Raw genomic sequence first — 17,237 nt, 5'->3', positions numbered from 1 at the left:
GCGTGTTTCCCATTAGCATGTGTTAGCATGTGTTTGACAGGAGAGACCCTAGCACTGAGGAATAGACCTTTACAGGCTTGCCTTGAGCTGGGAAGCTTGGTACATGCTGAAGGCTACCTCCAGCAGAAAGCTAGTCAGCCAGCTGTGTGCCACAGGATAGCACAGCACCCAACTGCACACAGCCATCTCACATGAGACACTATTAAATGAAATACTGTGCTACTGCCACTTTCTTTAGCTGAAAGTATCTGGGGGATGTGTTAGGTGCTGGTGTGGTTTTTTGAGCAGTCCAGTGCTCATGACAGCTGTCTGAAAGTCAAATGATGTTTGAAAGGGGTTTAAATAATCTGGTTCCCAGCAAATATGTAAAGATTTTTCCATAGTGCTTTCCATGTTTGGAGCTTACGCTTGGGAAGTGATGACAGCATCATTCCTTAGGATAGCCCCAATATGGTTACAAAGCAATTTGGAGAATGTGATAAAGTGCAATTCAGTGTATGAAACGTCCTTCAAAAACGTGCTCTTCTTTCCTTAATGCTGTAGTATTCTTGCTTTCTAAATGTATTCTCTTTGTCAAATCATTCTCAGTCTTACCTCAAAAAAAAACCTGCCTGTGATTTCAAAGGGAGTTTTGCCTAAGGTAGGGCTTGCAACATCAGGACCAGGAATTAGTGTAATGTGACCCACCATTTGTATTGCTTTGGGGTAAATTTAAGAGAGAAGATTTAACATTGTGTGTGTCATGCTGAGATATTGCAATATCTCAGATGGGTTATTAGGCACCAATCCAAAGGTTAAGTGCAGCAACCACATGAGATGTGGCTTTATCCTTACATGATCTATGCCAATGTTCTGTTTTGTAGTCCCCTGGAATAGGCATTATCCCTAGAATAAGCCAACATGTTTAGGAGACTTTACTGAAACCTATCCCAAGGTATTTTCAGTAGGAAAGTGTGTGCATATACGTACAATTTAAAATCTAGAGATTAATATTGAATTGTGAACTCTCTGAAATTTTCAATCTGGATCCTAATGTGCACCAGATAAATATTCCCAACTACTGGGAAAGTCTAGATATGAGTTTGCAGTTTAGGACCTTTTCTCATTTATATGCATATATTTGGGGGGGGGGAGGATGTTATTTTCCATGCTGTTTTTGCTTGGCTTGCATTAAATAAAATGCTTCAATGGAGTGTGGTAGTCTAGCATTTGTTTTGCCTCAGGAGTAGATTGCCCCATCTTGCATATCTGGTCAAGTAAATTGCTCTCTTGCCTGTGTACTTCGATAATAGTACTGGGCTTTAGACCTTCTTGTACACCCCCTGTGAGCAGAACCACAAGGGGCTGGGCCTGTGTGGTGCTAACAGTCTTCTCTATTGTAATGGATGCATTCATCTCTTATTTACATAAATTAATAGTTAAAACTTGTTTGGTTGCTTAAAAAAACTCATTAAGCTTTCAGAGTAGCTGTATTATGAGCACTGTGGCAGTCGCTCCCATTGACTTATCTCCTGCTGGTTCACTGGGAACCAGTCCATCTCAGGGTCAGGTCCCTAAGCTTCAGTGCAAAGTTAAATAAATAACATTTAAAAGAAAATGCAAAAAATCTGTTCAGTGCAAAGTGGTTGTTGGGGCACTTCTTTATGAAACAGGCCATGTTTCAAATTTCTAAATATAAAATTGTATTTTTGTCTGAAAGCTAATTTTTGCTCAGGAAATTGATCATATGTTTTTATCTATTTTCTGCTAGTCACTGGAGAATGTTTGACATTGTAAGAGAAAGGTCAGTTTGTATAACATGAAGTAGGAGGGGAATGTTTAATGTGAAAAGCTAGGCCAGTTTTTTTTTTTGTTATTATTAATTGCCATTTTAATTTATCATCTTCAGTATATGAGGTTTGGTTTTCTTTATTTCCTTTTTTTGTTTTTAAATAGATTGAAGAAAGAGAGCATTGAGCAGAGCATTAGCAATGAAGCAAAGGCCCAAGCCCTTCAGGCCCAGCAAAGAGAGCAGGAGCTGACACAGAAGATGCAGCAAATGGAGGCCCAGCATGAGAAAACTGGTAGGTGGTAGGGAAAGATTAGAGCCTGGGCACTCACTCACAAGCCAGGCCCACGCCTTACTGTGAAATGACATCAGGAACACCTGTAACCTTTGGCTGGCCGAAGGGAGCAGATGCTAACTACACCGGAGATTCCGAATTACATATTAGTTAGCGTTTAAAAGAGAAAATGGAAAGTATTGCCCACTGTCTGTTGATTTCAGAGTGCTGCTCTCACATCTGTTGCACCATCTGGATTATGAGTTTATTTACCTGTGTTCAAGAAACGTAAAGCTGAGAGAGACCACAACAAAGTAGAAAAACAAAGGGCTTGTTTTTGGCTGGATTTTCAGGCACACATGTTATATAAAGAAAATAGCATCAGAAGCTCTGCGGGAAATGCTCTGAGCTTACAGTTAAAGTCTCCTGAATAGCATTGAACAGTTCCCACAGTACACACATTATAGCTACTCTAAAAGCTTAATGAGTTTGCTTCGGCATCCAAACTGGAGAAAAGCTTTAGCCATTAATCGGTTCTTAATTCACTGTCGCAGCTGGATGTAATTCACTGGCTCCAAATTGATACGTTCCTTTATTTAATCTTTGCAGCCTCAAACATTTTTAGCATTACCATGTGCCCCTCCACATACACACCCTCAATCTAAAAGAAAGATGTTTAATCCCTTGCATACTTCAGGTTCTCATAACAGGAGACTTCATTGCGTTGACTTAGCTGATCAATAACTTCTAACCTTTAATCTGGAAGGAAAACAGGTTCTCCAATCAAACAAGAAAAGCCTTTTGTTATTGTGGAGTAGTATGCCAACAACATTAAAAAGGTACATATTCTAAACAAAACAAAAAAAAATATTTTTAGAGAGGAAATCTCTAACCCCTGAGCATGGAAAGGAGGAGGAGCTTCAGCTCTTATGGTACATAATATATTCATATGTTTAATAAAATGTAATTTTTACCCACCAGTCCTGTAATATCTTTAGAAATATGATGTCACATACATTAATTCTAAGCAGTGTCAGATAATACCTGAGGTAGCAGGCACATTGACATCTGCCATCTGATTTTCTGCCTTTTTTGCAGCATTGTCACAGTACTAGAGGACCTTTCCATGTGTTCAGGGAATGCAAACAGCTACATTATGGCTGCTGTCTACACAGTAGGAAAAGAAAAGAAGCAATCAGAATCATTTTCCCCTACTCTAGCCAGCACATCTGCATATGACCAAATGTAATTTTGCACAAGAGATGTGTAATTTACCCTTCTGGTGCATAAATTGTCCCAGTATGGAAAAATGAAACAACCTTACGGCTGAGTTTGTTTTTACGTATCTCTAGTAGGATTAGAAGGACTTGAAAATGATAATTATTTATTATGTACATAAAGAAACCCTTGTGCATTATGATCCTACACACATACAAGGAATTTGGGTAACAGTGGTCTCTCTTCCTCTGATTTTAAAAGCAGAAATCAAGAAACATAATTTTGCAATAGCTTCCTTTTGAAAGAATAAATATACAAAAGAGTTTTGGTGCAACCCAAAACAATAGTAACTGAAAATTAATTTATAAAATGGTTTCACTGCCACTGTCACTGGACAATAATTTATATCCTATCATTAAAGAGAAAAAAATGCATTAATCATAGTAAGTACAGGACCCAGTAAATAAAATAACTTTTTTTTAAGTAGAGAATGAAATGAGTCTACAGTGTGAGTGTTTGGGTTGCCAGTGTATCCTCTGCACCAGTTAAGCAAGCAAAAGGCTGCGAAGACGTGGCTTGCCAATTTTATTCCTCCCAGAAACGTCAATGAACTTGCAGCTAAAAAGCAAAACCACCAGATTAGCTATGTAGTCTTTATGATGATTCTTCGCACAAGACCAGATTCAGTGGCAACATTGCTTTAACACTTTAGCTTATTCTGACATAAAGCCTTTATTTGATTAATGTTGATGTCATTATTCCATGTCCAAGCAGTTGAAATTTAAAAAAAACACGACACCAAAACCCATAAGGATCTAGAGGAAAGAAATTGAGAATATATAATTTTTTTTATAAATTATCTACAAATTTATATCATTGCAAAATAATTTTTATCATTTTACGATTTCTAGTAAATGAACTGGATTCATTGCTGACCTCCCAGAATGCATTCATAGGAAAATTAAAGGAAGAATATTGTATGTTGGCAAGGAAGTTGAAGCAAATGTCAGAAAAATACAGGTTAGTATTTTTTTCTTGTTCTGTCCCTTTCATCATTAGGATGTGCTTCATTTTTTTTTTTGTGTATGTGATTTAATATTTACTATTATTCCACTTGCCTTGGGTATCATGTCAGTAGAATATACACCACTTACGAAACATGGATAGATTTTTATCCAGGGTAGTTCTAATTTTCCACTTTTCAGATTATATTTCTGGCTATTACTTCAAATTTCTGAGACAATTCCAATGCAAAAAATTACATACTATTTTCTTATTGCTGCTCATATTCTTAAAGTGAAGAGTGGAAAATTGTTAACAAAGCTACAATTTGAGTTCATCTGAAATTATATGAAAAATACTAAATATTTGAAGTTCTTAAAACTGTTGTTTTAATTATTTACTTAAAGCTCCATTCACAATACTACACACTGAATAATTATCTCTGAAATAATTGTCATCAAAATTGCTAGTCATTGAAGCTCTGGTTGTGCTGCTGCTTGTTATGTGATGTTCTTGTTAAAATCAATAGCAGATCTATATACAAAGCCATTAAAAATTCAGGAATGGAATGAAACCTGGGAGCAATAATTGGTTTAAATAAATCCAAAAGTATGAGGGTATCTATTTAAAAGTTCTACAGGACAGGGCTACCTTAAGAAGAATAATTTTTTAGTGCTATATGAGTAAATAATTTGATTTTACATTTTTAAGTGTGAAGACAGCCTCAGTTGAAACTTTCTTCAGGGTTCATATTTAATGTAATTAATAGGACTTTAAGTGGGGAGTTGGCATTTTGCAACTTCTGTAATTTTCATGCAAACTGAATTTGGTAATTAAGGCAAGGATCATCTCGCATGGCTTATGTGAAGCAAGGAAAACACTCAGCAAAGACATAAAATTAATTTTCAAGATAGGATTCTTCTTGTATTAGGCAGATTTAATCATTCTGTTGAGGTAACATAACAGGGGCAACACTCTTTCAGGGAGATAGCTCATTGCAGTATCCTGTTTCCAGGAATGGTCAAAAGGGAATTATATATATACACACACGTATGTATATATTTTATATAAATATATCTCATATATAAAATATATGATGCTTCCCACAGGTACTGCCTCCACTGCCCATCCTACTTTCCACTGAATATAAAGTGTTGACTAGCTGTTAAGTGGCTGAAGTTGGGAGATGAATCCCATCCAGAATGTTTGGGGGAAAAAATGAGAAACTTAAGGAAATGTAAGCGATCTTCCCCTGTAAATGTTGTGATGGATACTGGAGAGAGAAGCAAACAGAATTTTTCTTCTGAAAATGCAAGGCTCCTCTGCTAAAGTAATACAAAATCTAAATAGATTCAAATCATATTATTATTCCAGCAATAAAAATGCACACAGACTTTGTTGCTAGAGCTCACAGTCACAGACTAGTAACTGTAAAAGGATGAAGGAAAGACAGAAAACATACTGTGAAAACACATTATTCTCTGAAAATAAATACCAGAGATTGCCAAGTGTTTCTCCACCTAGCAGCATTAGCTGACTATGTCAAGAACCTGAAATGGGGAAAAAAAGCCCTCTTGGATCTCCAGAAAGTGGTGTATTTTGCGCAAGAAACAGTATGGAAGAACGTATGAAAAGAGTTCTGAGAAGTGGCCCTAAAATAGCTTGAGCTTGCCTTCATTGGAGTGGGAGCTGCTGCAGTCAGTAACAAGAATGGAGAAATAGGTAGGGATAAAGATAACGTGGGAAAATGAGAAAAGAAAGGTGGAACAGGAGATGGTGGGGAATGGTAAACCAATAGATAGCTTCAAAATGTGATGTGACCAGATGCAGAAAATTACTTTACTGAAGTTTTAAATGCATGATATGTGTGTCTCAAATGCAGTGTGTATCTTTCAGTAGCATCCCTCCGAAAGGCAACTTTCATGCTCAATGTCAGTGGATGTAGTGTAAAACCACAGTTCTGGGACAGAATGCTGTAGCTTTGTCCTAAAAAAAAATGGAAAAAAATTGAAAAAAGTAATCATTTTTAGAAGATTTTATAACTTCATCCTCATGTACATTAATAAAAGCAGATCATGAAGCAGCAGTGTGCCATATTTGCATGGAAAATATTTTTTCCATGTCTTCTGCCTTACCATAAACTGGATTTTGGACCTAGGCATGTATTTTCTTGCTATACCTCTAGAGTCTTTGTGCCTTAGTTTCCATGTGGTTAAGCAATAACTGTATACTAGCAGTATCATTATTTAATTGGTAAAATACTCAAGCTTTTTTTAAATAACAGAAGCACAAGTGAGTTGATATAAAATTTGGGGGTTTTAATGGGAAGTAAAGGGCCCATTTGTAATATGAGGCATTTCAAATTTATCTATGACAACTATATATTTGCACAATTTCAGTGGGATGCCTCTGAATTGCACATATATTTTTATATTTAATACAGGTTTTCTGAGAAATCTAAACTGAAGTCTTCTTGTTTCTACATAAGCAGGAACCTTTTTTGTGAGCTAGCCCCTGCACAGGATTAGAAAAGCTTCAGAAAGACAATGTCAGACAAATTATAAACCCCTCAAGCTGTGCAGAAAGAAGATAGTGTCTGAGAAGGTTTCTGTATGCGTAGGCATGTTTAAAAATATAGTCCTTTGTTGATTTCTTCTGTTTCATTCTTTTTTTTCCCCTCTGATTGTCACTGTCTGAGTTTCTAGGTTGTAGATTAATGCTTAACACTACCCACTGTGTATTTGTGATTTGCGTTTTGTAATTAAGAGGAACAATGGGAGTCCATTGGGTCTCGTTACATATAATGGTTGGTTTAATTTGTTTCACTTCTATCTTGTTAATTGTAAATTGATCATTAAGATTTGAATTCTAATCTGTCACCAGGGTTGTGAGTATTGAAGCTAGAGCAATGATCCTGGTTTTAATCACTGATGATGAGAAACAAATTTTATAATTTTGGTACATATTGCAGTTCATATATTTTAACACTCTATTTTATGGTGTTATAAATATTGTTAAATGACTTTTAGTGTAGTTTTACTGTTTGGACTATAATGTATAAATTATATTACTGGTTTGGCAACAGTAGGCATCCAACTGTGTGAGTTTAATTGAAGTAAAGAACACACACCCGGCTGAACTATTTTTCTGCATGTTTGGTTGACTGCAGTCATTGCGCTTAATACCAGGAGTGAAATGTTTGTTGAAGGTAGCTGTACAAAGATGTGAAACAGGCTGTCTGAAGGGTCAGTCATTAACAATTATATGCAACAATACTGTATCAGCAGAAAGTATTTTAAAGCGTGTATTTGATTGCTGTACAAGTAAACAATTGGTTTTAAGAGTAGGAAAAGGCAGTGCCTAAAAAGCACTGCAATGCAAAAGCTAGTTCAGAGGAGTAAAGGCAGCATTGCCACCTTAGTGTTCAAAAATCAGCTCATCCTAAAAATATCCTGAGACTGACTTTGAACTGTGGCTATTTAACATTTGCTGGTTCTTTGCCTCCAGTATTTGAGTGTTTTGGAGGAACCTTGGGAGGTTTTTTCCAAGGCTCTTCCAGCAATGATGCTAGATAAAAACTGAAATTTGTTTTTAATTAGAAGTTGAGGCTTTCTTGATAGTTGAATGGATTCAGAAGTATAGACACTGGTTTTGTTGTTGTCCCTGTCCTCCCCCCCCAGTCATCGTTAATTATTTTTAATATAGTGGCGAGTAAATGAGATTTGGCAAAGTATATTACTCATCTGCTTACAAGCACGCATTTTACATTTTCATGTGACATTGTAGCTTTGCTCTGTGTAGTTTCAAATTAATATTAATTTTATACAGGTCTTTTGAGTCTATTAGATCTCAAAAGCATACACAGATACATTAACATGACTGTATGACTTGTGGGGCCAGCTTGAGTCTGCAGAAGTGCAATTCTGCAGAGTTCAGCTCAGTTGGCAGCACTCCAAGTGTCTGCACACTTCAGTTTCTCCTAAGTCCACTATGGCATACTACTTGGTCTGTTGGAACCACAGCTGCTCTTGTGGAACAACATCCGTGTGTCTGTGATGTGTCCTTTAGTTGTTCTGAATCCATCAGACATAGTGTTGAGTGCGTACATTTTTCTAATTTACATCTGCCTCTGGTGTGACATGTGGGCTATTTCTGAAGTTCAGGACTGTGTGCTTGGGCACCTGCCACCTCTCTGTTTCTCCCATCTCTGCAGTGGCAGCTAGGGAGCAGAAGCATTTACTCAGAACCGGTCCTGCCCTGGCTAAGTGAAATTGCTACTCCTAGTATAAATGGGCTGTCACATTCAATACAGTTGTTCAGGCTTATTACAATTATGGCTGGGTTTGTGTTTGTTAGGGTTTTTTAACCCAACAATTTTGAAGCTATTTAGATATCACATAGGATTAACTGTTCTACTTTAATCTTTGGAAACTGAGGTGGATGAATGGTGTATTTAAAGATGCAGAGGGAATCTTTGTCACATGATAATAAAGACTTCTGGTGTGCAGTCTTGTACTGGGACCAGTCTGCTTTCTTTAGTGCCAACACACATGAACCTTTAAAAGCTGACTTCAGGCATTCTGCCTGTCATATGTGCTGTCCTCCAAAACTTCAACGTAATAAAATACTTGAATCTGGGTGGTCAAACCCTTAGGTATTTACTTGGAAGGGATATTGTGGAATAATTCCTTAACTGGAATTATTTTTTTTTTTCCTCATTTCAACCGTAATTACAAAAGATGTTTTAGGAGAAGAGAATGCCGGTAACATGGTTCAAAGCATCAGGCATTAGAGCTGTATTTCAGAGACTAGAGATATTGCTACTCATTTTTTTCAATGAATTCAGTACTTTCTTTTGCTTCATTACTTGTAATTTTCAGTAGCATTTTGGTTTTGGTGGATTTGAATCCCTTGATCTTTCCAGAAAGATTTCAGGTACCTTCAGAATTGCTGGAGATAAGTCCTTTTAAATCACTGAGATTTTTATCACCTTGAAAGTTGCTTCTCCCATTTCCATGAATGAGATGGCCACATAAAAATACAGAAACCGAAGCATGATCCCCCCATTGGGAAACGCTACAAGGATGATAATTTACATTATTCCAACATGGCAAACGTTGTTGCATTTTGCTGGCAAAAAAAAAAAAAAGTAACACAATTTTGAGTTCAGTCCCTGTTACCCCACAATTGGCTTTGTTACATCAGGTCTCCTTTGAGCTGCTCTACAGTGCACTTTTGCTGTTAGCCACTGATTGTCTTTCTTACAGTATCAGTATCAAGTACAGACTGCATTCCTGCTGTGTAATAACAATTGGTCCAACTGACAATGCTTTGTTAATGCTGACATTGAAGTTACTAGTATTTCTGTTAAATGATTAGTGTAAAAATTCTACTTCAGACGCCTTCCTATAACATCCTGCCCAGTGACATGTACCTGCCCAGGAAACTCCTGTGCATTTAAGTTTGATGTGCAAATGCATCAGCACAATTCTGATGTATTTGTCAGTGATGATCCTTAATAGAGCTATAACTCCCTATCCAAATTCAACTTCAGTCTTCTTCCAAAGTTTCCCTTTCTGAGTTCTTTTAGATTCACAGATGATACCATGTATTGTTCTCTATTTAAACATGAAAAGATTATGTTGTCATTTCCAGATTTGACTTGTCAGTGTAACAACATGTTTTTGAGGGGAGGAATATTGCTTCCCCCCTGCACTTTGTTGTGTTTTTCAGAATGTCAGTTGTTGTTGCATTCTGTAACAGCCAGGAAGGTAAAGTATCTTTCTGCTGTAACTGCAGCATATTTAAGTTTATGATTTAAAGATATATCTGAAGCTTTTTAACCTCAAGATCTGGAGTGGCAGATGCCATAAAACAAATTTGCTTGCTTTTGATTCTTACTTTTTGATGGTATAGCAGATTCTGACATGTTCTCATTAACCTTTTCCAAAGAGTTAAACTGTACAAGTGCATAATGTATATTTTATCACAATTTAATCTGAGATCCTTTCCTGATATTAAGAAACAGCTCATGCCTGTTTCTCCATGGGCTGATGGTTAGAGATGTAGCAAGTAGCAGTCCCAGGTCATTCATGGATCTGGTGTCTCTGCTCACCCGTGAAGAATGAGAATTGCTTAGAAGTGACTAATTTTCTTAAAGGCTGTGCTGATTTTTATGTAGATTAGGGTGTGCCTGTATGATTTGTCCCTTGTTTCTTAAAGTTTTATTAATTTTCCTCTTAATGGCAGTGGGAGGAGGGTTGTTCGGGGTTTTTTTGTTTGATTTTTTTATCTGTGTAATGGTATTTTGGATATCTTAGCTTAATAGTTTTGAAATAGTACTACTACTGAAAGTTCAACCTGTACAGTGCAGTAAACATTAAACAAGTTTTTAATAGCCATTTTTTAAACTAAATTTTAGCTTTCACTAATAAAGAACTTAAATGTGTTTTCAAAATGCTGGCCAAATTCTTGCTGAAGTATGAATTTACATTTATTGATTTTCTTTAACATCAACACATAATGTCAAATGACTTGACTGTTTAAAATAGGCTGAAATTAGCCTAGCCAACCTATGACTGAGCCGGATACTCTTCAGCATCATGTTCTTTTGTCTTAAGATTATTTGAAACAGTGTTCTGTTTCTGTAAGTTCTAGTAATAGCCTGTTTATGCATTACATATACATGTATGAAATTTTATAAATGCTGAAGCCACATATTGATGGCACGCTGCAGGATGAAATCTGACAACATCCATCATCACTGTGTTTTACTTCTGTAGATCTGAAGTCAACCAGCTTAGTCAGGAAAAAGAGTATCTTCATGGCAGATTGGAGAAGATGCAGAAACGGAATGATGAATTGGACCAGCAATGCATCCAGCATGGAAGAATGCATGAGAGGATGAAGTTGAGGTAGGAGGTCCTGTTAATCTGTCAGTATGTGGTATCCTCTACTGTACCTATTGTGTAAAGTTAAAAATGACAATAGGTTGTTTGAAAGTAATATTATTTCCTTATGAAAATGACCACCCTTTCCCCCTCCCCAAGCATTCTGTCAAGGGTTTTTTTATAACATCTTTTGCTTGTGCCATTTTGGATAAATAAAAGGAAAGCTTGAACAACATAGTCTTCCAAAGAATTTAAGCCTAGTGCATATGTGTGTGGGCTGCTTCGGCTGTTCTCTGCTCTAACTTGGATGAATTGTCTTACCATATTAAAAAGAAAAGGAGGGGTGGGGGGAGAAAAGAGGAGATTGTTCAGTGGTATGAATGTAGAGTACAGATGTGGATTCTGTTATGCCATGTAATAGGTGTATTTTGGGTTTTACCATCATTTAACTTGTATAAGCAGACAAGTCTTACTGAAGATCTTAGTCTCCAGAGAACTGTTAACAGCTTTCAGGCACCACTAGCCTTTTCAGAGAAGTAGTGACTTCCACAGGAAGAGCTGTGGAAGCAGCTACAGCGAGGCTAGTATGGAATATTTCCACCAATACCAATTGACTGTTCTGTCGAGAGTGTCCAGGCTGATAATACCTTGTGCTGTGATTCGGATTAGGTGTCCTTAAAGGTCACTGTGGAAACTTTTCTTTTTGGTACCAGAAAGTTAATCTCTGCTCTCTTGTTCTGTTTTCCACTCCACATTCAGTGTTAACAGGCACTTAGGCATGGTTAGGGAGGTAGAGGATAAAGTCAGGAGATGACTGATAGGCAATTCTGCAAAAACCCAGTCAGTCATGGTACCTCTGATCAGTAGTGAAATGCAAAATACAGTTTAACTTTATTTAGACTAGATAGTCCTGACTGGGAAAAATTCTCTCTGCTTTATTTCACCACTGACCACTTGTTAGGAACAAAGCTTGCATGTATTGAAGCAGCCAGTCTTGTGTACTTTTTTCCCAACTACTAATGATTTCTTTTTTAATTTTCCCCCTGCCATCTCTTCAGTCTGTCCAAGTCAGCTTGTTTCTTGCAACCTCTCCATGCATTCTTTTCAGTCCTCCAGACCCCCTCTTTCATCTTCCTTCTCGCATCTGTCTCTACCTCATCCTGTTCTTCTATAACCTAGGATTGTTACTGTCTTTAATATCTCAGAGAACAAAGACATTCAAAATGCTACAACTGTGTCCCTAGTCTGTATGGCCACATTCCATTTATCTCACCTCCCTTTTGGTTTCTTTACTTGTGGTAGATTCTTAGCATATGGGGGACATGCACTGAAGAGTCAGGGTTACTTTCAGTGAAAAAAAATACATTTTTTCTCATCTTTTTTTTTCTCCTGACTGTTCATATGTAGAATTATAAGCATGTAGTTTAATGTAAGACTGCTTTAAGTTTTTAGGACAACCTTTCCTCTGTCAGAACCAAATAAAATAGATCTACTGGAAAATGTTGCTCATTCTGTGCTGCAGCAGCAATGATTATACACTAGAAAAGATTGAAAGCATTAATCCAGAACAGAAAGTAGTTTGAAAGCAGAGTGGTCATGCTGCAGGCAGTGCCTTACCTTCTGCTGCTGTTTTGCTGACAATGAGGAGGGAAAACAAGATAGTGATAGCATTTGTCTTATTTAATATTTTAGAATACATAAATATGACAGAGGTTATCAGGTATTTAAATCGTGAACAGTATATTCTACCAGAATTTTAAGCGGGGAGTCTTTTAACGTATTTTTAATTACAATCTTGTACTATATTCATTTAAAATCCAGGTAGTAAGTAACAAAACTGATATCATAAACTGCTTTAAAAATTCAGTGTTATCTAATTTCAGTTTTCACGTGAAAACTGTAAGAGATTTTCAGTACCGGTTCTTAAGTGCTATAAATTGTCTATGAAGTATTCAGATCTAGGTGAAGAAAAGCAGAAAGAATAACTATTAGTACAAATAAATTTCCCAGTTCCTTTATATTTTGTTGAAGGTCTTCCACCAAATAAAAATAATGATTTTTCTCTTCTGATTTTGAAACTAGAGATCTGACTATGGTATTTAGTAAAGGCAGAACAAATAATAAATAACTTGCTTTGCCTCAGATTATCATTCATCACTCATAGGAATAGCCACAGCAAAATAATGTACAGGATGATTTTTTCTTAAAACAGTTTGTTTTCCCTTAGTATGCAGCTACAAATGTCACCAGTCTTTTGCAACGCAATCCTGCAAAGTGGGTTCCTACCTAATTTTCTAGCTGTAGTTATTCTGGCTTTCATTGGAAAGTTTCTTCTATCAAAATGATTTTGACTTAACTTAGAACCTAACATTTGCATTTGAATAATATGGTATTGTGGTATTTGTTTAAAAAGAAATCTCTGTTGCTACTTGTGTTCTCCTAGAAGAATATAACAGGGCCCAATACAACTATTTTGTGGAAGGAGCAATATGTAATTGATCAGTTGGACTTTCTTTTGGAGCAACAATGTTTTGGCCATTGTCATAGTTGCATTCCTAAAAGTGAACAAGATAACTGTTTCTCTGCTGCTCCTATCCTTCTGTCTGAATATGGGCTGCAAATTAATATAGTTCAAAATGATATAAGCAGGTTTTAAAGAAACGATTTTCTTTAAATTGCAGTCATTGAAGTTGATTTTGAATCAGCCTTTTCGATGTAATGCAAATATCCATCCCTTTCAGTATGTTTTTGTTCAGTGAAATACATCCTTAAAAGAAGTAGATGTCCGTTCAAAATTATACAGTGGATGCATGCTGTTTGGGGCAAGCTTGAATGGAAAGACGTGCAATTTGCAGAACTAGGGTGACACATTAAGGCTGCATTGCAGTTTATGAAGAGGTGTTCATTGAGTGTTGTTAATCTAGCAACACTGTGGATCTGTGCATGTGTATATGTTGGGGTTTTTTTACATTAGGTTGCTACTGTTTTGCTACTTTTGCAGCTATGCACTTTTCATTTTAGACAATGATTTGTCTAGCTAAGTATAGATGATCTTAAATGCATTAATTACCATGATATAGGGTCAATGATGTGCCACTGGTCAGCATGTGTGACTTCATGGCTCTGAATCTTGGAGAAATTGTCTGTTATGTGGCAAAGAGTACATTGGCATAAATCTTCAACCTCAAATTTTATTATTACATTCTTCACATTCCCATTCTGTAGATATGTGTTCATAGTAGAAATTAGCAGGTAGCCGAAAGTATTGAATTTCTTATAAGGCAGATATAAAGATAGAAACTAGCCAAGAATTAAAAAAAAAAAATATGTAGCAAAAATAAAAGGTTAAACTACCTTTCTGCTTTTCTTCTGTGCTCCACAAAAAATAGATTCCGGAGGAAGAAAAATCCAAATCAAGTAACTGTACACATATAATGTTAGTTTATTCTCTCCTTTATCTGTTTTAGAACTGAATCCAAGCATGCTTTTTCAACTCTGTAGTTAGACAGGTTCTGTAAATGCAGATCCACTTTCTTACAATCTCTATCCTCCAATTTGGGGAGCAAGAAGGAAAAGACAAAATCTGCTGAGATCTATTATTGATGGGACATATTTAATAATATTTGCTCAAGCTGCCATGGGTCAGGATTTCATCAGGATATTTAAGCATTCACTGAACTTAGTTAATAACTTTTGTAGGTACAAGGTTTAGTTATAGCTTTGCTTTTCTGCATCTATTCTTCTTCTCGTAAAGCAAGCATTTGCTTGTAAGTCATCTGTTTAAGAGAAATTCTTCTGTGGACCTTGTCTGAAATGGGAAACTTTAAACTCAATGTAGCTAGCTCTTTTCTGTATTTATTTCCTGTTAAAGACCCAGATGATGTGTGGAAATGCAGCAAATATAGAGAACAGTGTCTTCAACTAGGAGAAGATAATCCAAGGCAATTGCTTACCTTTTTTCAAGATAAGCCAGCCATGCCTTTACTTTTTATCAAGCAGAAAAAAAAAAACAAGACATATGGACAGTAGTTTGTATGAAGTACAAGGCTTTTTTTAAATCTTTTAAAGAAATCATAAATTTAAAAACTTCTGATGATTTTTTTCGAAACTAAGTTCAGTATATGGTGTCTGGGGCTATGAATTTTCCCTACAACGTTGGCTTTGGTCATTCGAGTTGGTATTACTATTGGCATTGCTATAATGTGTATGATCACTGTCCAATCTGTGTAACATTAACAATAATAATGCATTTTATGCAAATTTGTATGGGGCTTTTTTGTCGTGGTAGCTTTTGGGGGCTGATGGTGTTATATGTATTTCGACTGCATTTTTGGTAGCTGAAGTTAAAAAGAAGAGCCTACAGGACTGGCAGTTTGGGGCAGATGTGTGTCTATTCCTCAGGCATCAGTGGTTGTAAGTTAACTATAAAAATGTTACAACCATCTGTGTAACAAGACGGCAGAGATCTGCTCTTGCCTGTTACTATAAATAAGAAGGAGATTTGTTTGACTTCATAGACATTGGATTTATAAAGACTATATGTGTCAAATTGTAACTACGTGCCATGTTGCTGAGATGTGTCTGCAGCCAACTACCTGGGGTGTCTTCCCCTTCAGACACTCTAGTGTAGTGCAGCAACTGTGCAGAAATGTCTGTATAGCACAACATGTGACAAATTATATTTGTTTTCTACCTATGGGGAAATGTATGATTCTTATGGATAAGCTTATCTGGAAGAGTAGCTAAAATGGATTCTTAAATAGAGCACTCAAGGAGTTAGAGAGAAAATGTGACATGCAGTTTGACAATGATTTTAAAGGGTTTTCCCACAATTAAGTTTATTTTTTTTGTTGTTGTTACTAAGTGATAGTATATGCGAGAACACATACACATGAGAATTGAGACAGAGTATACCAGCAGTGTCAAGTAACTGATACATAAAATCACAATTGCTGCTTTGCTGTCACCATTACACTTCTCAGTAGAGATTTTGGATTTCTTTGGCAAATCTTCAGTAGCACAATTGATTAAAATTATTTCTTGATAACTGAAGCAACCAAGTTGCATTTAAAATTTTGCATTTTCTGCTTAAAGCTTTTGTACTACTTGTGTGTGTGTTTTCAAGAAATAATGTTGGGTGGAAGAACTCAGTTTTTGAACGAGAAACCTTGTGGGGTTTTTTTTCAGCCCAGTTAGTTTGTTCTTTGAATATATTGTTTTCCTTATTTTTATTATTGATAGGTTAGTATTTTTTTAAGTAACAGTAAGACAAATTATTTTATTTTACTAGACTAACCATCTGTTCTGAAATACAATTATAAAAGTGCACTATGTTGTGGCTTTTTAGTTTAAACTGTATTAATTTTTGTATTAACAATAGAAATTAAAGTAGGTAGTGTCCATAACATCTTTGCTATTAAAGTTGCCTCAATGTTTAAAGAGCAGTATACTTCACTTTTTCCTGAGCATCATTGTTTATACCCATATATCTTTGGTGTCATTTCACTGTAAGGGGACTGCTGTAGCAATCAGAGATGGACTTGTTTGTATGGCCTTTCATGCAAGGAGTTTGTCTGGTGTTGTGGTGCAGCCAGATAAAACGCTCTGCTCAGCGCAGAATTTGGGATTATCACTATCACTTAATTTTTTATTACTATTTAATAGACTTACATTTTAGGTTGAGAAATGTATACTCCACAGAAAAGTACTCTTAGGAAATAATCAGTGGATGGTGTGTATATGCATGCACACATATACATATATGTTGCAAATCCTGTCAGAGTCTGAAAGTTGTGTTTGGCTTTTATTTAGTGTTCAGGTGTTTGCACACTGTTCACATCCTCTGGGATAGAAAATGGATGTTCAAAATCTCTCCCTCCTTCTTTCTGTCCAGTTCACTAGCCATCTACTTACTAGATATGTTTGTCTATTCCCCCCCCTTCTAAATAGATGTCTATATATAGTGTATATATAAATGCCTATATTATTTATGTTTTTATATGTAAAATAATCCAGTTCTAAACACTTAATTCTGTAAGATTATGTAAGCCCCCAAATACTGTTTTTAAACATTTATGCCCCAACT

The 17,237-nt window shown here is 36.1% G+C and overlaps 1 protein-coding gene across 2 annotated transcripts in view; it reads left to right on the top strand.

Moving 5' to 3' along the window:
- SDCCAG8 (SHH signaling and ciliogenesis regulator SDCCAG8) overlaps positions 1 to 17,237 on the top strand; it is a 115,110-nt gene that overhangs the window by 61,622 nt on the left and 36,251 nt on the right. For both annotated transcript variants that reach the window (XM_062637346.1, XM_062637347.1), the window contains exons 14-16: positions 1,936 to 2,063; positions 4,172 to 4,280; positions 11,045 to 11,176. In XM_062637346.1, the coding sequence (XP_062493330.1) occupies positions 1,936 to 2,063; positions 4,172 to 4,280; positions 11,045 to 11,176 (369 nt within the window). The remainder of the gene's footprint in view (positions 1 to 1,935; positions 2,064 to 4,171; positions 4,281 to 11,044; positions 11,177 to 17,237) is intronic.

The sequence above is a fragment of the Pezoporus occidentalis genome, unplaced genomic scaffold, assembly GCF_034315485.1.
Source record: "Pezoporus occidentalis ecotype Australia unplaced genomic scaffold, CSIRO_AGI_Poc_V1 ctg52, whole genome shotgun sequence".
In the NCBI taxonomy this organism is placed as follows: Eukaryota; Metazoa; Chordata; class Aves; order Psittaciformes; family Psittacidae; genus Pezoporus; species Pezoporus occidentalis.
This window is presented reverse-complemented; position numbering and strand designations above follow the sequence as displayed.